Source organism: Myotis myotis, unplaced genomic scaffold, assembly GCF_014108235.1.
Source record: "Myotis myotis isolate mMyoMyo1 unplaced genomic scaffold, mMyoMyo1.p scaffold_m19_p_3, whole genome shotgun sequence".
In the NCBI taxonomy this organism is placed as follows: Eukaryota; Metazoa; Chordata; class Mammalia; order Chiroptera; family Vespertilionidae; genus Myotis; species Myotis myotis.
Window position 1 is genome coordinate 104,151,945 of NW_023416335.1, and position 21,368 is coordinate 104,173,312.

Genomic DNA, 21,368 nt, shown 5'->3' on the forward strand with positions numbered 1-21,368 from the left:
AATTATCTACTCACTGACAACATTCGAATTCATACTTTTGTAACAGACATTGTGCTTAGTGCTTTTCATGTGTACTGTATTATTTAATCTTTCATGCTATTATCTCCATTTCACAGATGAGGAAACCAAAGCATAGAGATGTTAAATACCTTGTTAAAAATTATACCCCCAGTAAGTAGTAGAGCTGGGATATAAGTCGGGTGACCTTTGTCATGCAGTGTCAGAGAATGGTATGAGGGTACCATTTTCCTTGGTGGGACTTCTGTGTAAGTTTAGTATTTAGAATTATTTTTCACCACTGCCTAGCATGTATTTATTTTTGTTTATTTATATATATTTTTGCTTGTTTGTTAATCCTTACCTGAGGACATTTTTCCATTGATTTTTAGAGAGAGTGGAAGGGAGGGGGAGGGAAAGAGAAACATCAATGTGACAGACACATTGATGGTTGCCTCCCACACATGGCTGGGGGATCGAGCCTGCAACCAAGGTACATGCCCTTGAATGGAATCGAACTCATGACCCTTCAGTCTGCAGACCGATGCTCTATCCACTGACCCAAACTGGCTAGGATGCCTAGCATGTATTTAGATTCCTTCCCACCACAGTACATTACCACTGGCTTAGGAAATACTAACTTAATTTCCTAACTTGATTTGATTTGTTCATTCTGAGACATGCATACCTTTGAAATAAAGCAAGTTGGCACATCATCTTGGACTGTCAATTTTATCAAAAGATTAGATAAGAAAATACAGAGCAGATCAGAGAATCTTTAGATGGAAATGTAAAACCCAAGTTTCCCTGCTCACTTCTTGCTACTCTTAGCATTGACTTTTGACTAATACTCTTTGTGTTGTGCCTCTGAGGTTACTTTGATGGATCAGCTATAATTAGAAAATAGTTTCTTCTTTGGTTGCAAGAGCATGAGAAGGTCAGAAGTTCTTTTAGGCCCAAAGTGAATTATTTTTAGACTAGAGGCCCAGGGAACGTATTTGTGCACAAGTGGCATCTGGCCAGCCCACCCTGATCAGGATTGATCGGGCTGGGCCAGCTGGGGGGAGGGGCCATGGGCAGTTGGCTGGCTGACCCCACCCCGAATTGGGGAGGGGTCACGGGGAGTTGGTGGGCTGTCCCCACCCCCTGGTCAAACTCCTGGTTGAACTTCAGGTTGAACTCAAGGTGGAGGGGACAATTTACATATTAGCCTTTTATTATATAGGATTGCCGGGGTCCAACCCCAGCAGGTCCAGGGGTTCCCAAAGGCGTAGACGGAGTCGGCGAAGAAGGAAGGACACGGAGACAGTGTTCAGTTGATCAGCAGCCTAGCCAGGATCTCCAGCCAGGATCTCCAGCCAAGTTCTGGTCTGGATCTCCAGCGAAGTTCTGCTGCTGTTTATTGTCTTGTTATATCCGTATTTATCCCAGTTGATTTTAATCCTGTCAATTTCTATTACAAAGGTTAAGGCGTTTCTTATCTCCATTCCAGGGAGTAAAGATTATGTAGCTTAAGCATGATTGTTTGTAGTGATTAACTACCCGCCTGGCACTTAGTTAAGGAGTTTCATCCCCTCCCTGACTTCAGGGAAAAATTCCTACCTGGGAAAACAACCTTTCTAGGAGAGGCATCCCCTCCCTGACTTCAGGGAAAAATTCCTACCTGGGGAAACAACCTTTCTCGGAGAGGTGACCTTGGTTAAAACACACAGCGCTAAGGGGAGCAAACATATTAAGAACAGTATGCTATATACGCCAGGTCCCTTGAAACATATGCTGTGCAGATGTTTCTTTCCTGCAGCGACTGTGTCAAGCAGCAAGGATGGACCGGCTTCCGGCATAGAATTAACAGTGTCATTTGTTAGCACAGATATTTAGGCAGTCAGATATTAGAAAGATATTAGAAAGTAGGAAGTACTTTATTGGCTTTGTCCATTTCCTAGTTTAATAGAAAAAAATGCTTACCTAAGTACCATTAAGTAGAGCCTTCTTAAAGCTTTGGGGTTCGCATAACTAAGGAAGTATAGGTTTTGATATAGATTTTGTATTTTTGGTCCTTAAGTGAGGAGAATTTAATACGATGAATAGCATACTTAGCAGTGGTTCTGAACTAATTTATTTCTGTTATGGTGTGTATTGCTATTCTTTTTATCCTTTTCTTCCAAAGATTCATGGAGTGAAAAAAAGTAGGCAAGTAGGCATATAGTTAGATAAGTTTTTATTTTTAACTATAAGGGTACTTTAATCTTAGCAGTAAAAGGTGAAAGATTTATACGATCTGAAGATAAACCAGAGTAGTGATTTAAATAGAAACTTGGAAAGATGGGAGGGGAAGTGGGGAATAAAGAGTTTTATCCAAGAAATACTGTTTTATCACTCAATAATCTGGCCCAAAAGTAGGCATTTGTTTTTTTTAAATATATTTTTACTGATTTCAGAGAGGAAGGGAGATGGCAGAGAGAGAAACATCAATAATGAGAGAGAACCAATGATCAACTGCCTCCTGCATGCCCCACACTGGGGATCAAGCCCACAACCCAGGTATATTGAACTAGGAATTGAACCAAGACCTCCTGGTTCATAAATTAATGCTCAATCACTGAGCCACGCTGTATGGGTGAAATTTTCTTTTAAGCGAAGAAACTGCAAATATTAAATCAGGTATTTATCACTGAAGAATTGGAAGAGCCAATTGTTCTCTCATTTAATTCTGTTCTCATTTATTTATGTAAATTGATATTTATTAACATGTATGAATGTAAATGTAATTTATTTACATTTATGAATTTTCATTTATTTACACTATGAAAAAGTATTTGATAGAGTGAGCATCTGTGTTTTTGTACTCTAATCCAACTGATAATAGTATAAAAAAGAAACTTTGTATTCTATTACCTATGATAAATTACTCTCCCAGTAATTATTTTTTTTAAAATATATTTTATTGATTTTTTTTACAGAGAGGAAGGGAGAGAGATAGAGAGTTAGAAACATCGATGAGAGAGAAACATCGATCAGCTGCTTCATGCACACCTCCTACTGGGGATGTGCCCGCAACCAAGGTACATGCCCTTGACTGGAACCGAACCTGGGACCCTCCATTCTGCAGGCCAATACTCTATCCACTGAGCCAAACCAGTCAGGGCTCCCAGTAATTATTTTAAATTTTCCTTAATTCTATTCCTTATACTTATAAGAAAAACAAATGTCTTATATTAATTTTCTTAATCTGATTTTTGGTGGTATAAGCCAATACAGAGGATTATCTATTTTGTTTAGACACATTTAGAAGTAGATTGTGTTAAGAGAAGTATATTTTCTGTCTTTTATGCTTTTGATTATGATTCAGGACCATGTTCATTGATTATGAATGGTTTGTTTACCTGAGGATCTATATAGTTAATTATACTCTTACAATTTGTAGGTAAATGTATAAGAACTATTAAGATTATTTATTTTTGTCAATTACATTAATACTTTTGTCTTATTTTAGATTTAGGAACCTGAAGACCTGCAGGAACAATGAAAAGTAATAAGTAATTTCAAAACTGCTATACTTAATTTCAGTATAGTATCTAATACATAATTCATCACTGTTCTACATAGCTTCTGAATTCACGTTAGCACCTTTTCCCCCACTTTAAATTGTTTAGAGGAAAATAATTTAAGTAAGGTATATATTTTGTCGTAGAACACACATTTGTGAAGAATTAGCTTAGCAAAAATATTTTACTGTAAGGAATTTATTACTCTTTTAAGGTATAATGTTTTGTTAGTTTAGTGAATTTTAATTAAAATTCCCCTTAAATTTGCACTTGGTAAAGGTGCAAATATAAATCTCTTGCGGGTAACTCTTTTGGCAGATGCCATATTATCCAAAACTAGTTGTATCCTATATAATAAAAGCCTGATATGCTAAGTGTCCGGTCTTATGGTGACTGGTTGACTGTTCAACCAATCAAAGTGTAATATGCTAATGATATGCTAAGGCCGCTCAGCTGCTCACTATAACATGCACTGACCACCAGGGGGCAGACAGTTGACTGGTCGACCAGTCGCTATGATGAGCACTGACCACCAGGGGGTAGACACTCCAACCGATAGGTTAGCTTGCTGCTGGGGTCCGGCCAATCAGGACTGAGCAAGATGGGGCAGACATGTCTTCGAGCCCTCTCACGGTCCCTCCCCGGCCTGACTGTGCACTGGTGGGGAGCCTAGTCCTGGCCTGCGCCCTCTCGCAATCCGGGACCCTTCAGGGGATGTCGGAACTCCGGTTTCAGCCTGATCCCATGGGCCACTCCCCTCGTGAGGGTGCCAGCACAGGGCTCACGCAGCTGGGGCACCACAAGCCTCTCCCGATTGGGACTGATTGGGTGCGAGCCTGCAGCAGGCTCAGTGGGACTGGGATGAGTGGGAGCGGCAAGTAGGGAGCTGTAGGCAGCGTTGGACTGTGGGTTTTGGCCCGATCCCTGCAGGCCACCTAGAGGGGCCCCACCCATACATGAATTCATGTACCAGGCCTCTAGTATAATATATACTCAGGAGTTACATAGGAGCAGTCTTCTCTTTCCTATTGGTAACTATACAAATATATAAACACCGGCATTATATCCTTCACTTATTTTTTCTTGTTTTCTAAATACTCTCAGTTCCTTTAATAATTTCATACACAGTATTATTCATGAGCATTCTTTTCAAAATATGGAACCCAGAATTGAATCTAATATTCCAGATTGAATACAGTTGGATTTGCCACCCTTGTTTTGGTCATATTTGGCATTTGATAAATGAAGCACACAAGACAAAGAATATATGTTTTTAGTAGCTATTTATTGACCCATATCAAAGTTGATATTTTTTTTAAATGATCCTTTTATTTAAAATCTAAATCTTCATCTTTTTTTTTGGACGCTTGATATTTGTACTTAAAATTAAGAACTTCATATTTACACTTGCTTAATTCCACTTTGTTAATTTTGACTCCTTATTAAGTCTGTTCTTCATTTTGGCTTCAGATTTTGATGTGTGTCTGTCATATTAACCTTCATTTTGTGTTATCTGTAGATTTGAAAGACATGTCTTTTTTACGTCTTAGATTTCCCCCTCACAACTTTTCATGGATAAGATAATCACATGCTTACTATAACCTGTCCTCCTGATTGATTTTCTCCATTTAATGCTTTCTAAGATTGGTGTTTACAAATCTCCTAACAGTATATTCTCATGTCACTCACCTTTCAATTTTGTCTTATCAAACTACTTCTCAGCGTCGTTGTCTTCCACACTCATTCATTAAGTATGGGTTCTAAGGTTTACTTTATGCTCTATCCTTTATACTTTTCCTGAATATCATCTATACATATGACTGTAGTTACCACCTATATGCCAGCAACTCTAAATTCTGTTCCTTATTAACTTTTCTCTTAATCTTCAGGCTTATATGTCCTAACTAAATAACCACTACAGCCATTCAGTCACCAGAACCTTTTTGTTGTTGTTTTTTGTATTCATCCCTTTTTCTCCAGTCTCATTATCAGTACCTTAGAATATATCTCATCCAGTTCACAGCTTGTTTCCTTTCCCTTAAATCCTTACAATTCACAATGTAACCTGAGTTATATTTTTTTAAAACCTAAGTTTGCATGCCATTCCCACTGATTTCAAGATAAAGTTTAAATTCTTCAGCTTCACCTACAAGGTTCTTCATAAATTGGCCACAACCCACCTGCCATTAGTCTGTTTGGTGAATAGCCTAGTAAGAAGCTATTTCTTTTTTAATTATTTGAGGTTGTTAATATTTCTGAGAATAATTTTGAAGTTTGTATGACTGAAATTTTGTTATAATTAGTGAAATTTACAATTACTGCCAATGTGCTCTCTGTAGACATTACTGAATGCACTGGGAAAAGGTCAGAAAAATCTCAAGTTATAAATTGAATCCCATTGACTTATTTAGAGCATATTTTATATTCATTTTTTATTGTTCTTCAGTTGGTATGGTACGGATAATCCATATATAAAATCTATTTTAAAAGCGCTAATTAAAATTAACTTTTTAAAAAGTAACATTTCAAAAATAAGCTTTATCTTTTTGTTAGAGATAGGCTTTCTAGGAGTTTTTAGCATTGTCGTTTGAATCTAAATGAAGAAAAGCATTGAAAAGTTATTTATCAAGAAAGAGAAGAATAGATACCTGCCAGCAATACTGGTTCTAAGGCTTATTGGGAAACAGAGGTGATAGGTGAGGATGTATTTAAAAAAAAAACAAAAACATAACTGCTGAGCTACTTTACAAGGCCTTTAAAAATAATTAAATATTTAGTACTATGGAAATTTTAAAGTACAAATCCCATTTATGAGATAAAGAAGATGAAATTTATGAAGTGTATAAAGGTCAAGACTTAACTAAGGTCATATGGTTAGTTGTTATTAGAATCTAGTTTTCTGACTCTTAGTTTGGCACTTTTTTCCAAATTAACAGGAATTTAGAGGTGTTAAACTAATTGGATAGAATAGGGAACATTCCAAATATTCAAAAGTGAAGGTTTAAGTTACCATGTCACTTCATTGTAGCTCACAGTCATGGAGAGATCTGCCATAAGAGAAAGCTGCTTAACCAAGAGTTGTTGTGGTCACTCTTCTATTGCTAAAACTGCCACTGCCCCTTTGTTCTCATTCAGCCTTAGTCATTGCCATGTGATGTTAGTATTGTGACTGGGGCTTGGTTGACAATGAGAATGCTCATGTGTTCTGCAACATCAGCAAATCCTGTGGAATACTCTGGGGTTGCAAAGCAATAGGGACTGGCAGAAAGCATTTCAAGAAGCTTTTCTGTAGTCCGGTATCTAGGGAGAAAGCCCTAATCAAGACTGTTATAGATGTAAAGTTTGACAGATCATAGGTTCTGCTAAAGTTAACATTAGGCAAAGGACAAAATAAAATCATTCAGGACCATAGATTACTTCACTTTTCTAGACCTGAGGTTGAAACAAGCATGAACAAGCCAGTAGGATCACAAAGCACCTGTTCTAGGCCAGGCTAATAGTAATAGAGGATTTGTTAGTTCAAAGGACAGATCTGGCGTTAGTATAAAATGTCCAGATGCAGGTCACAAAGCACTTCAGTGTGTTGTGGAGAAAATTACATAATTTTGCCTTTTTATTGTTATTTCTTGTTTAACCAATCCTTTAGTTGGGGAAACGCATAAATAAGAAAGGCTTTAAGAGTCTGGTATTTAAAAAAGGTAAATGGTAAAACAAAACAGGGTAAGTTTTCGTATCTTTGTATAGGATCTCATAATATTTTCTCATAGAAATGGTTTTAACAGATACTCATTATTGCAGTAATAACTACATTTGTATAGTAGTGCTTTATAATTTCCCAAGCACTTTGCTATACATTTAATACTCAAGAAACTCTATGATATGGGTAGGGCAGGAAGTGCTCATTGCATTCATTCAACAAATATTGAATGTCAGATGCTAAGTACTTAGGATACATTAATGAAAAAAGCAGAGTCTCTTTTTTAGTGGGGTTTATACTCTAGTAAGATAATAAGCAAAACAAAAACGATGGGCATAAGTAAGTTCTATAATATGTAGCAGATGCTAAGTTATAAAAGAACAAAGAGCAGTCTAAGGGGGTGATTGGCTGGCAGTGGGGTGGGGCATGTGGGATAAGGTGATTTTTAAATACGTTTAAAATTGATACTGAGAAGATAATAGCTGACTTGAAGGTGCGGCCATTAGCCATGCTGAATACCTGGGATGAGTGTAGGCTCAGCAAATACCAGCCAGTACATAAGTCCTAAGGTGGCACATGTGTGCTTGGTAGATTGAAAGAACAGCAGAAAGGCCAGTGAGTCGCAGTGGAGTGGAGTGAGGGAGAGACAGTATTGTTGAATCTCTGGTTAAAGACAAACTCAGGGAGAACCAAGATGGCGACGTAAGGTACAGACCTGTTCGTGCTGCCACCCACAACAACATCGAGACTACCAACTATAAGACAAACAGCTATCATTCAGAACCATGAGAAAGCTGGCCCAGTGGAAGCTCTACAACTGGAAGGAAAGAAAGAAGAGCATTGAGACTGAGTAGGTTGTGCAGAGGCTCCAAGAACGGAGGTATGGAGTCGCGCGACAGGCGGGCTGCAACTGGATGCGCGGTTTTTTTCAATCGGAAGGGGCTGCAGACTCTCGAGTCCACTGAGCTTGTTTGGGGCGGGATTCTGAGGTCCCAGACCCCTACAGGGAGAGGTGGGACGGCTTTGCAATGGGCCGGAGAGCGAGAGCGGCTGTCTTGAGGAGCTGCCCGACAGCGCTCAGGGATGCCTGAGCGGGGATGTGGAGTCCCGGAGAGGCGAGGAGTCGCGGAGACGCCATTGCCCTTTGCTCCGCCCTGGTGATTTGCCAAGAACAGAGGTGCGGAGTCATGCGCCAGGTGGGCTGCAACTGGATACACGGTTTTTTTCCATCGGAAGGGGCTTCAGACTCTCAAATCCACTGAGCTTGTTTGGTGCGGGATCCTGAGGTCCCAGACCCCTACGGGGAGAGGCGGGATGGCCTTGCAACGGGCCAGAGAGCGAGAGTGGCTGTCTCGCAGAGCTGCTCGCCGGCACTTGGGGACGTGAGATGCGGAGTCACGGAGAGGCAAGGAGTCGCGGAGACACCATTGCCCCTTGCTCCGCCCTGGTGATTCCCGGGGACCCCGCCCTACTCAATTTACATCCCTACCCAAGCTGTGCCAGTGGCACAAAGGGAACCACCGGTGCTTTTGCAGCCCAGCCCAGCAGAATTCAGATTTCAACTCCTCGCATACATAAGGGACACACTCAAGAAGCAGAATCAGGTTCGGAGGAAGCCGGAGCCAGACCCACTGGGCCGGCGACGTGGAACCGCTGTACCAGCAAACGCACAGGCAGGTCCACCAGATCCAGTCTCACATGGGACACTGGGAGACGGCAGACAGGCAGTCTGTGCACTTGGTAGAAAACGAAATCCAAGCAAGCATACCAGATATTCAGCCACCAGGAACGCCCGGAGATTTTGTCCAGCAAGGAGCTGCCCAACAAAGGACAGAATGCCAAACTTCGTGTTGCTGAGATGGCCCCCGTGAGGCCGAGACGGCCCCCATGAGATCGGGACGGCTCCCGTGAGGCCGAGATGGCCCCGGTGAGGCTGAGACGTCCCTGGTGAGGTTGAATCGGCCCCGGTGAGGCCGAGACGGTCCCGGTGAGGCTGGGACGGCCCCTGTGAGACCGAGACGGCCCCTGGGAAGCTGAGAAAAATACCACATGAACTCACTCATTTATGGATAATAAGGACCATTATAGACTGATGAACAAAAATGGATACAGAGGCAGAGCAGCATTGAGCAGACTGTCAAACTACAGTGGGAAGCCTAAGAAGGGTTGGGGGGGGGCAGGTAGGAGATCAACCGAAGGACTTATATGCATGCATATGAGAATAACCAATGGACACAAGACCCTGGGGGGTGGGGGAGGCCGGGGGAATGTCAAGGGGGGGGGGGGGGAAGGAGACGTGTAATACTCTTTGTAATACTTTAAGAAATAAAAAATTAAAATTAAAAAAATATAAAAAAAGACAAACTCAGATTCTGATAGTTTAAAAGACTTAACCAGTTTTGCCAGACTGGTGTGGCTCAGTGGTTGAGCATTGACCCACAAACCAGGAGGTCATGGTTCAATTACCGTTTAGGGCACATGCCTGGGTTGCCACCTCAATCACTAGTAGGGGACGTGCAGGAGGCAGCCAATCAATGATTCTGATCATTGATGTTTCTATCCCTCTCTCTGAAATCAATTAAAAATAAATAAATGTCTTAACCAATCTAGTTAAGGTAGAACTCAAAACATTTATCATGACTCCAGAGTCTTTATGTCCTGCAGTTGCTTCAGTGGAAATTCTCTTATATTTCCAGAAGGGACAGATTAAAAAAAAAAAAAAGGAAATCATGACTAATGAACAGTCTTTATTATAATTCATACTAGAGGCCCGTTGCACGAAGATTCGTGCAATAGGCCTTCCTTCCCCTGGCTGCCAGCACCAGTTTTCCTCCGGCACCTGGGACCCAGGCCTTTGGTCTGGCCGCAGCGGCGAGGCGTGGCTTCTCCGCTCAGGCCGTAGCAGCGAGGCTTGGCTTCTTTGCTCCGGCTGCAGCGGAGAAGCCAAGTCTTCAGTCTTCAGTCTTTGCTCCATGCCTGCATATGCAAATTAACCACCATCTTTGTTGGGTTAATTTGCATACTCATCCTGAATGGCTGGTGGGCATAGCAGAGTGACACCAATTTGTATGTTTCTCTTTTATTAGTGTAGAGTAGTGTCCCGGTGCACAGATTTGTGCACATTGAAAGAAAATTAATTAGTAGAAATATTTAAATATTGCTATTCGTCCTTTCTCTATAATAGAAGTGTCACCAAATTCACAATCAACAATGACACATCGAAACACATGTGTGCGATTGGCGCCAGCGAGAGTTTTATATGTATCGCGCATGCGCAAGTCAACTTGGCCTTTTATATATATAGAATAAACTTGCTTAATTAGACCTGCTTTCTGATTTAGCTAAACTTTTTCCAGCCCAGTGAAGCACCCCAACTTCTCTTTCAGGTAATTGTCAGCAACACAGCAGTAAATATCAACATGAAACAGATTATAGTAAATCATGCAGGGAGAACAAAGGGTAAAATATTTAACTGTAGCAGTGTTTGACTATATTTTACACAGTGAGAAAACCTGAAGTCATTTTCAAGTTCCACCATTTCTTCTTTTCAGTCAGGTCAACTTTCTAAACTTTCTAAATCTCCGTTTTCCGGCTAATGAAAAGAAAATAGGACTGAGTCTCCTATCTACCTACTCCAGGACTTCTGTGAAGTTCAAATGCAATGAGGCACGTGAAAACGCTTCACAGACATTTGGTTAAACTGTAAAATGTTTGCACCTGGCTATAAAGCAAGTAGGGTTTCTGGGCTGAAGGAACCCCAAGGAGGCTAGTTGCTAGGGAGAGGAAGCCAGGCATTGCTACGTGATGTCATTACCCGGTACCCACAGCGACCATTTCCACGCTGGGCTAGTCCATGGGCTGCATTTTGCACCATGGGGTCTTGGCAGCATTGGCTGCGATTTGGTGGGGTGTCGCTCTGGGGTGGTGGCGGGGCCTGTGTCCCACTTGAGGGAAGCCCAGTGTTGGTTTGTCGGCACCAGGTCCATGGTGCCGTTTATTTTTAAATGTTCAGAGTGCGTCATGGCAGCTCCTGCATTGAGCGTGTGTCCCCTGGTGGTTAGTGCACGTCATAACTACTGGTCAGACGGGCATTTAGCCTTTTATATATAGAGATTTTATTCTTCAACATAAACAATCTTTTTTAAAAATCTTTTTAAAAATTTTTTTATTGATATCAGAGAGGAAGGGAGAGAGAGAAACATCAATGATGAGAATCATTGATTGGCTGCCTCCTGCACGCTCCTCCACTGGGGATGGAGCCCGCAACCCGGGCATGTGCCCTTGACCAGAATAGAACCTGGGACCCTTCAGACCAACGTTCTATCCACTCAGGCAAACCAGCTAGGGCATAAACAATATTACATTAATTTCAGCTAACCTAGAATTTGTTTTCATGCACAATTTTTGCTAAAGGAGAAAATACAGCCTTAGTACAGTGTGATTTTATTCTTTCCTATGTTTTAAGTTATTAAGTTGAAACCTAACCTTTGATTTTGCTTTCAGGGATAACATGCTAATTGTGTGACTATTCAGAAGACTTTAATTTATATTTATAATTTCATTGTACTTTCTCTAATCTTTCTTTTAAAGATATGGACATACTGCAGGAGAAGCTACACATGATGCAGTAGATTCTGCCATCAATGTTGGTGTAACTGCCTATAATATTGACAACATTGGCATCAAAGCGATGGTAAAGAAAACTGCTAAACAAACTGGACATACAATCCTTGAGGACTATAAAATAGTTGATATTTCAAAGGGGGGAAATCAAGCAGGGGGAGCAAATGTAAACATGAAGGGGGAGAAGGATGACCAGACAGAGGAACTGGAGAAGAATGAAGCAAAGAAGAAAGATAAATGATGGATATGCTATGATTCACCTATACCAAAGCCTTACAAGATGAATGCAATTGTGTTGATAGGCAAATGTGAAATTCCCCATGGATTAACCAGTAGTTTTTAAATGTATTCATTTCTACAGAGTGAGTGTTTAATAAGTTTTATGGCATGTATTCTACTTATAAAGAAAATAATTGGTATTCTTTCATCTGGCCTTTAGAAATATAGTTATATTCTATTATACTTATAGTTTATTTTTTTCTAAATGTGGCTAACATATTTTTGCAGTTAAAACTAATAATACATGTGCCCTCATTAAACCTAATGTTAAACTGTTTCTGTATTTTCTATCTTTCAGAAAGCAAAGTAGGATATTATTATATACTTACATAAAATTTGGCATTTAGTATAGTAACCTTAATTTTATTTGTACTGGGAAGGAATGACTTAAAATATTGTTTTCTCTTTTTGCACTAATTGTGTATTTTTTTTAGGTATTTGTCAGTATTTCCAGTATATAAGCTAAACAAAAACTATATTTCTAAACTAAAATAATTCTCAGATAACATTTAAAAAGACTTTTTCAAAATAGGGAATAGACCAATGAAAAACAAAATAAGGTTTATGAAATTATTTAGTAGCTTACTCTTCATTAGGAAATGAGATGGTCTTTTAGACTTAAAATGAATACAGATAGATTAATAAGTCTTCTGGATTTCAACTTGTATTGACCTAGTAAGAACCTGGGAAATTTTGGGGTATGATTAGTATTGCATTAAAATTTGCAGTGATTATTAATCAGCTTAATTGGACAAAAAAATTCTTTAAGAAATCACTTTGCCATATCTATTTCTTTTAAGTTTTTCCAAAAGGCTAAACTTTTGTAAAAACAAATATAAACAGTATTGAGTTTATGGATGATAAATATATTTTTATTTTGGAATTCAGTCATTGGAATTTTATATATTAAAAAGCCAATAAATTATTAGAAAATGTTTTCATAATTAATGTAATGAATGGGAAGACGTTAGGCTTAATCTGTGGTGAGTGGGCATCACAGTTTCTGCTTTGGCAGAAGACAGGATATTCACAGACCTATAAACTACAGCTATGTAGGTAAATATCTAATAGCATTTTATTTTTGTTTATTGATTTTGAAAGATTGCTGTTGGTTTTTATAGCTATCAGCCATTCTAATATTTTTTAAACCTCTAATGGCTACTTAATTTATTAGACTTTATTTGAAACTGTCTAAATAATGCACTTTTTGAATAAACTGTCCCTAAATTACTTGGTCTTAAATATATTCATTGGTTTGTATTTTGGGAACACATAGAATTGGTGGAGTCTTTCCCTAAGGCCGAGGATTCTGTACTAGTTAAAATGGAAATAAAATTGAATTGGTAAATAGCTTTCAGTCAGTCTCTGCCTTGTTTAAGAAATGGAATGACAAATAGTGGAGCTTAAAGTTTAAAAAGTAACCTTAGACCAGAGAGGTCAGCAAAATTGGATTTGTCAGCAGGTATCTAGATGATTGTTTTACTTCATTACTGTTAAATTGATTGTGGGTTGTCTTTTCAGAGTAACAGCTAGACAAAATTTGGATAAGCACAGCTTCTATATTAGAGCTCAAAAGAATATATATGTATATAAATATAATGAAAAAGGGGCCACATACTAAACCTGACAAGCCCAGGAGCAGCTTACATGGTGAGTATTATAAACTCAGAGACAGAAAGTAACCACAAAGGATGGTCTGAACATAAAAATTCTTAACTAAAAGCAAGTCATGGTGGAGAGTCATGTCCTAGGCAAGTATCTTCCTTGACAAAGGTCAGTCTTCACCTTCACTGAGCCTGTCTATTGTCTTTTTGCATCTAGGATAACATACCTTTGGAATGGCAGAGTAATCCCCTATATTCTAGATCCCTCAGGGCACAGTTGCCCACCATAACCTGAGACTACAGAACCCCTAATTGTTATCTTCTACCCCGAATACCATCTATGTGCTGTAAATGTGAATTGTTATCTACCCACCAATGTAAAAGAAGTATGTCTCTCTCCATTTTACTTTTCATCCAGTCCCAACGATTTCCTTGCTTTGCTTTCTCCTGCCTCCCTAATCTACTACCAGTGGATTTCATGTAACCCCTCTTAATGTCTTCTCCTTGTATTCTGATGCATTAAATAAGCAGTAAAATTGCCATTCTCCAGAGCATTTTCTCAATCCATTGAGATTTTTTTTCCTGCAATTGTCATCAGTTGGCTCAAATAAACTCAAAATTTATCTATAGGTTTGGATGTTTCTTTTGTACACATACATACACACACACACACTCACACATTGATTTACTGTAACACCCAGTAATTATGGAGGCTGAGAAATCCGAAAGATACACAGTCAGTGAGCTGAAGAGCCAGATGAGCTGATATGTTTGTTCCAGTCCAAGTCTGAAGTCCTGAGAACCAGAAGAGACGATGGTGTCAGTTCCATTTTGAAAGCAGGCTAGAGACCCAAGATGAACCCCTTGCAGACTGAGTCCCAAGGCTGAAAACTAACATTATAGCTAAAGCAGTAAAGCAGAAGTTCACTCTTATTCAGACTTTTTGTTCTATTCAGATCCTTGATTGAGGGCCACCCATCTTAGGGAGAGCAATCTGCTTTACATAGTCTACTGATCAAAATTGAATGTTAATTTCCTCCAGACACACCCAGAGTAATATTTGGCCAAATGTCTGGGCACCTTGTGGCCCAGTCCAGCTGATCAAATTAACCATCACAGCTTCTTAGCCCAGCTTTCATTGTTCAGAGGCCTTTCACCTAGCTCTGCTTGGCTCTGAGACTCAACAGGTAATACAGTGTATGAAAAATGACAGTTTTCAATATTTACTGCTACCAGCTTTTTAGTCACTTTGCTTCTACAGACCTCCCCCAGGCTGTACTGGGTAGTTTCTGGGAATGCCTCCAGGTAGTGACTAGCTATAGAAATAATATGCTTATGTAGTACCACTGATATTGAATGCTGAACTGAAGTTCTTCCTGGATTGTGTCTCAGGAAGTTGAAGAAAATCTCAGACCAGAAGATTTAAACAAAAGTATGGAAATTTATTATAAGCAGATATAAACTCCCCACATGAGGAGGGGATCCGAGAATGGGTTTCTGCCGAAGTTTATTTGTCTAGGGGTTTTTATTTGCTATGGACCCACTCTTTGTCTTTCTCACTGATTGGTTTCTTCTATCTTCTTTGTTCAGTAACAATTTTAAAATCCATCTCATGCTCCCCCTCTTTTTGTTCCTCTTTTTCCCCATTTCTTGTAACCTCCAGCCCATGCAAGATAAGCATTCTATGGCATCCTGTTTTTCTGCAAAACCAGTATTGTGGTTTTAGCTGGCTCCAACAGTTACATCCATATATCCTCCTTCCTTTCACCCCTTACCCTGTCGTTTTGATTTGCATCTCTCAGATGATTAGTGACTTTGAGTGTGTTTTCATATGTCTCTTGGCCTTCTGTCTTTTGAAAGGTTTCTATTTAGGTTCGTTGCCCATTTTTGGATGGGGTTGTTTATCTTCCTTTTGTTTAGTTATATGAGTTCCCTGTATGTTGGAGATTAAACCCTTGTCGGTGATAACATTGGCAAATACGTTCTCCCATGCAGTGGGCATTCTTGTTTTGTTGATGGTTTCTTTTGCTGTGCAGAAGCTTTTTATTTTGATGTAGTCCCATTTGTTTATTTTCTCTTTAGTTTCCATTGCCCTAGGAGTAGTATCAGTGAAGAAATTACTTCGGCATATGTCTGCTATTTTGCTGCCTGTGGATTCCTGTAGTATTTTTATGGTTTTTCATCGTATGTTTAAGTCCTTTATCTATTTTGAGTTTCTTTTGTGTATGGTGTGAGTTGGTGGTCTAGTTTCATTTTTTTTTTCATGTATCTGTCCAATTTTCCCAACACCATTTATTGAAGAGACTGTCTTGACTCCATTGTATGTTCATACCTCCTTTGTCAAATACTAATTGAGCATAGTGGTTTGGGTTGATTTCTGGGTTCTCTATTCTATTCCATTGATCTATATGTCTGTTCTTGTGCCAATACCAGCTTGATATCTGGTATTGAGATCCCACCTACTTTGTTCTTATTTCTCAGGATTGCTGCAGCTATTCAGGGTCTTTTTTTTATTCCAGATGAATTTTTGGAAAGTTTGTTCTAGGTCTGTGAAATATGCCATTGATATCTTAATGGGAAGTGCATTGAATCTATAGATTGCTTTGGGTAGTATAGACATCTTGATGATGTTGATTCTACCAATCCATGAACACGGTATGTTCTTCCATCTGTTTATGTCTTCCTCTATCTCTACTTTCAGTATCCTGTAGTTTTCCAAGTACAGGTCTTTTATGTCCTTAGTTATGTTTACTCCTAGGTATCTTAATTTTTTTGGTGCGATGGTAAATGGGATTGCTTTTTTAGTCTCTCTGTAAGTTCATTATTGGTGTATAGAAATGGCATAGATTTCTTAGCGTTAATTTTGTAACCTGCTACATTACCGAATTCATTTATTAAGTCTAATAATTTTTTTGATGGAGTCTTTAGGATTTTCTATGTACAGCATCATGTCATCTGCGAATAAGGACAGTTTTACTTCTTCTTTTCCAATTTAGATGCCTTTTATTTCTTCTTCTTGTCTGATTGCAATGGCTAGTACTTCCAGTACTATGTTGAATAGGAATGGTGAGAGTGGGCATCCCTGTCTTGTTCCTGTTCTTAGGGGGAATGGTTTTCGTTTTTGCCCATTGATTATGATATTGGCTGTGCGTTTGTCATATATCACTTTTATTATGTTGAGGAATGATCCTTCTATGCCCACCTTGCTGAGAGTTTTTATCAAGAAAGGGTGTTGGATTTTGTCAAATGCTTTTTCTGCGTCAATTGATATGACCATGTGATTTTTGTCTTTCAATTTGTTAATGTGATGTATCACATTTATTCATTTGCGGATATTGTACCATCCTTGCATCCCTGGGATAAATCCTACTGGTTCATGTTGTATGATCTTACTGATGTACTGCTGGATCTGATTTTCTAGAAATTTGGTGAGGATATTGGCATCTATTTCATGAGGGATATTGGCCTGTAATTCTCTTTCATTGTGTTGTCTTTATCTGATTTTGGTATTAGTGTGATGCTGGCTTCATAGAAAGAGCTTGGAAGTGTTCCTTTTGAATTTTTTGGAATAGTCTGAAGAGGATAGGTGTTAGTTCTAATCTGAATGAATGTTTGGTAAAACTCCCCTGTGAAACCATCTGGCCCTGGACTTTGGTTTGCTGGAAGCTTTTTGATGATGCTTCAATTTCTTCCATAGTTATTGGCCTATAATATTTTTAGAATCTTCCTGATTGAGTTTTGGAAGGTTGTGCTTTTCTAGGAATATGTTCATTTCCTCTATGTTCTCTAGTTTGTTGGAATAGAGTAGTTCATAGTATTTTTTAATAATCCTTTGTATTTCTGTAGGGTCTGTTGTTATTCCGCCTCTTTCATTTCTGATTTTGTTTATTTGGGTCCTCCCTCTTTGTTTCTTGGTGAGCCTGGCTAGAGGTATATCAATCTTGTTTATCCTTTCAAAGAAACAGCTCTTGGTTTTGTTGATCTTTTGTATTGTTTTTTTTGGTGTCTATGTCATTTATTTCTGCTCTAATCTTTATTATCTCCTTCCTTCTGCTCACTCTGGGCTTTTCTTGTTGCTCTTTTTTCTAATTCCTTGAGTTGTAAAGTTAGATGATTTACTATCATTTTTCTTGTTTTTGAGGTAGGCCTGTAGAGCTATAAACTTCCCTCTCAGGACTGCTTTCATTGTGTCCCATAGATTTTGGATTGTCGTGTCTTTATTATCATTAGTTTCCCAGATGTTTTTGATTTCTTCATTGATCTCTTTGGTGACCCAATCATTGTTTAATAGCATACTATTTAGCTTCCAAGTGTTTGAATTCTTTGGATTGTTTTTATTGTTGTTTATTTCTATTATTATGCAATTGTGGTCTGAGAAGATGCTTGATATGATTTCAGTCTTCTTGATTTGGGGAGACTTTGCTTGTGACCCAATATGTGGTCTATTTTTGAAAATGTCCCATGTGCACTTGAAATAAACGTGTATTTCGCGGCTTTGGGGTGAAATGTTCAGAAGACGTCAATTAAGTCCATTTGATCTTGTGAGTCATTTAGGATTGCTGTTTCTTTGCTGATTTTTTGTCTAGAGGATTTATCCAGTGATGTCAGTGGTGTATTAAAGTCCCCTACTACGATTGTATTGTTGTCAATCTCTCCCTTGATATCTTCCAGGAGATTTTTTATGTATTTAGGTGCTCCTGCATTGGGTGTATATATATGTTTTTCAGGGTTATATCCTCTTGTTGTATCAATCCCTTTAGTGTTATGAAGTGGCCTTCCTTATCTCTTGTTATGGCCTTCACTATTTTGTCAGATATAAGTATCGCTACCCCAACTTTTTTCTCATTTCCATTTGCCTGAAAGATATTTTTCCATCCCTTCACTTTCAGTCTGTGTGAGTCCCTTATTCTGAGGTGGGTCTCTTGTAGACAGCATATATATGGGTCATGTTTTTTTTTTAACATTCAGCCACTCAATGTCTTTTGATTGGAGCATTTAGTCCCTTTACGTTTAAAGCTATTATTGAAAAGTACTTGTTTGTAGCCATTTTTATTTTTTGTGCCTGTGTTCTTTCTTACCTTTTTTTGTCTTCTTTTTATACCAGTCCCTTTACCATTTCTTGAATTGCTGTTTTGGTAGTGATAAACTCCCTTAGCCTTTTTTTTGTCTGTGAAGCTTCTTATTTCCCCTTTAATTTTGAATGATAGCCTTGCTGGATAGAGTATTCTTGGATTCAGTCCCTTGCTTTGCATCAATTTGTAAATTTGCTTGCATTCTTTTCTGGCCTGATATGTTTCTGTTGAGAAATCATTTGATAATCTAATAGGAGATCCCTTCTACATAACTTTCTCTCTCTTTCAGCCTTTAAGATTCTCTCTTTGTCCCGAACTTTTGCCATGGTAATTATGATGTGTCTTGGTTTGGGTCTTTTCATGTTCATCTTGTTTGGGACTCTCTGTGCTTCTGTGAGTTTTTTCTTCCCCACCTCAGGGAAGTTTTCAGACAATATTTCTTCTAATAGGTTTTCTAACCCTTGTTCCTCTTCCTGTTGTTCTGGCTCCCCTATTATTCATATGTTGCTTTGTTTCTTGTTGTCCCATAGCCCCTTAGGCTCTCCTCCTGTCTTTTAATTTTTTCTCTCTAATTGCAGTTCAATTTGGGTGTGTTTTGCTTCCCTGTCTTCCAATTCGCTAATTCTGTCCTCCACTTCTCCTAGTCTACTGTTGAAACTTTCCATGGTGTTTTTTATTGCAGCTATATCACTCTTCATTTCTTCTTGATTCTTACATAAGTTGTTGATTTTTTCATCCATTTCTTCTTTATTCTTGCATAAGTTGTTCAGTTTTTTCTCCATCCAGTTTATGAACTGTTTAACCTTTATTCTGAATTCTTTTTCTGACATATTGCATGCCTCTGTTTCACTTAACTGCTTTTCTGGCAAGTCCTCCTTTTTTTTCCTTTGGGGGTTTCTTTGTTTACCCATGTTTGATCTCACCGACAGATCTAGATGTTGAGTTGTTAAGGGGCTGCTCCTTGGGTAGCAGTGGCTCTTCGGGCTACGGTTGTTCCTCGGGTGGTTGCGGTAGCAGCTGCTCCTCCGTTGGCAGCACCTCCTCTGGTGGGTGCTGTTCACAGCCGTGGTGTCTCCTCTGGCTGGTGGGGAGAGGCTTCTCACACAGCTGCTGTTCCTAAGACAGAGGGTGTACTGATCACGAGGCTGCTGTTCCTTGGATGGGGGCAGGCTGCATGCAGCTTCTACACCTTGGACTGGGGCGGACTGCTCACATGGCTTCTTTTCCTTGGATGGGGGCTGGCTGCACGCTGCTGCTGTTCCTCTGATGGGGCGGGCTGCTTGTGAGACTACTGCTCCTTGGACAAGGGCAGGTTGATTACATGGCTGCTGTTCCTCAGATGGGATTGGGCTGCTTGCGCGGTTCCTGCTCCTCGGACGGGAGTGAGCTGCATGCGTGGCTGCTCCTCCTCGGATGGGGACGGGCCACTCACCCGGCTGCTGCTCCTCGGACAGGTGCAGGCTGTGTGTGGCTCTGCTCCTCAGACCAGTGTGGGCCCCGCAGGGCTGCCGCTCCTCGTATGTGTGCGGTCTGCTCATGTGGCTGCTGCTCCTCAGACTGGGGCAGGCTGCTGCTGCTCCTCGACTGGGTATGGGCTGCTCACAGAGCTGCTGCTCCTCAGATGGGGGCAGGCTTCTCACACAGCTGCTGTTCCTCGGATTAGGGCAGGCTGCTCGTGTGACTGCTGTTGCTTGCACAAGGGCAGGTTGTGGGCTGTTCGCAGCTGCTGCTCCTCAGATGGGGCGGGCTGTGGGGGGCTGCTGCTGCTCAGCTGTGGGCAGACTGCTCATGTGGCTGCTGCTCCTCAAGACAGGGGAGCGGGCCACTCACACAGCTGCTGCTCCTTGGACAGGGGCAGGCCATGTGAGGCTGCTGCTCTTAGGCCTGGGGCAGGCTGATTGCGGGGCTGATGCTCCTTGGATATAAGCGGGCTGCTCACGTGTCTACTGCTCACGTGGTTGCAGTGCCCTGGACTAAAGTGTTGGGCTCTTCAGAGGGGAACGTGCTTCAGAACTTACAGGAGCCTGTTCCCGGGGTGGCTGGGGCCTTGGTTACCATGGGACCACAGCCGAGGTAGCAGGTCCCTGGCAGGGGTGGCTGTAGAGTCCCAGGTATTACCTGAGGGCACCCTGGGTAGAGGTGAGGCTGGGCTCTTAGTTACATCAGCCCTCCCCTTCAAAAAGGTGAGTCCTCTGAAAAAGAACTGGCCTCCTGGTTCTGTTTGCAATGGTAGCAGAGGCTGCCTAGTTAGGCTAGCCTGGTTAGCCTGCTCCCGAATGTCCTGCGGGGTCTAACTGTGCTTCACTCTCTCACACACACACACACACACACACACACACACACACACACACCACACACAACCACACACTCCTCTTTTGCTCCCTCACTGCCACCTTCTTCCTGCCTCTGTAGCTGGGTCTAGGGCAGCTGTGGGCAAACTACGGCCCGCGGCCCAGATCCGGCCCGTTTGAAATGAAAAAAACTAAAAAAAAAAAAAAAGACCGTACCCTTTTATGTAATGATGTTTACTTTGAATTTATATTAGTTCACA

General features: G+C 40.3%; 1 protein-coding gene across 4 annotated transcripts in view; it reads left to right on the forward strand.

Moving 5' to 3' along the window:
- Window positions 1-14,372, forward strand: part of SPART (spartin) — a 67,250-nt gene extending 52,878 nt beyond the window's left edge. For 3 of the 4 annotated variants that reach the window (XM_036296931.1, XM_036296930.1, XM_036296932.1), the window contains 2 exons: window positions 3,491-3,526; window positions 11,830-14,372. In XM_036296931.1, the coding sequence (XP_036152824.1) occupies window positions 3,491-3,526; window positions 11,830-12,103 (310 nt within the window). In that variant the 3' untranslated portion in view covers window positions 12,104-14,372. The remainder of the gene's footprint in view (window positions 1-3,490; window positions 3,527-11,829) is intronic. The other variant, XM_036296933.1, reaches the window with a different exon arrangement.
- The last annotated feature ends 6,996 nt before the right edge of the window (window positions 14,373-21,368 follow it).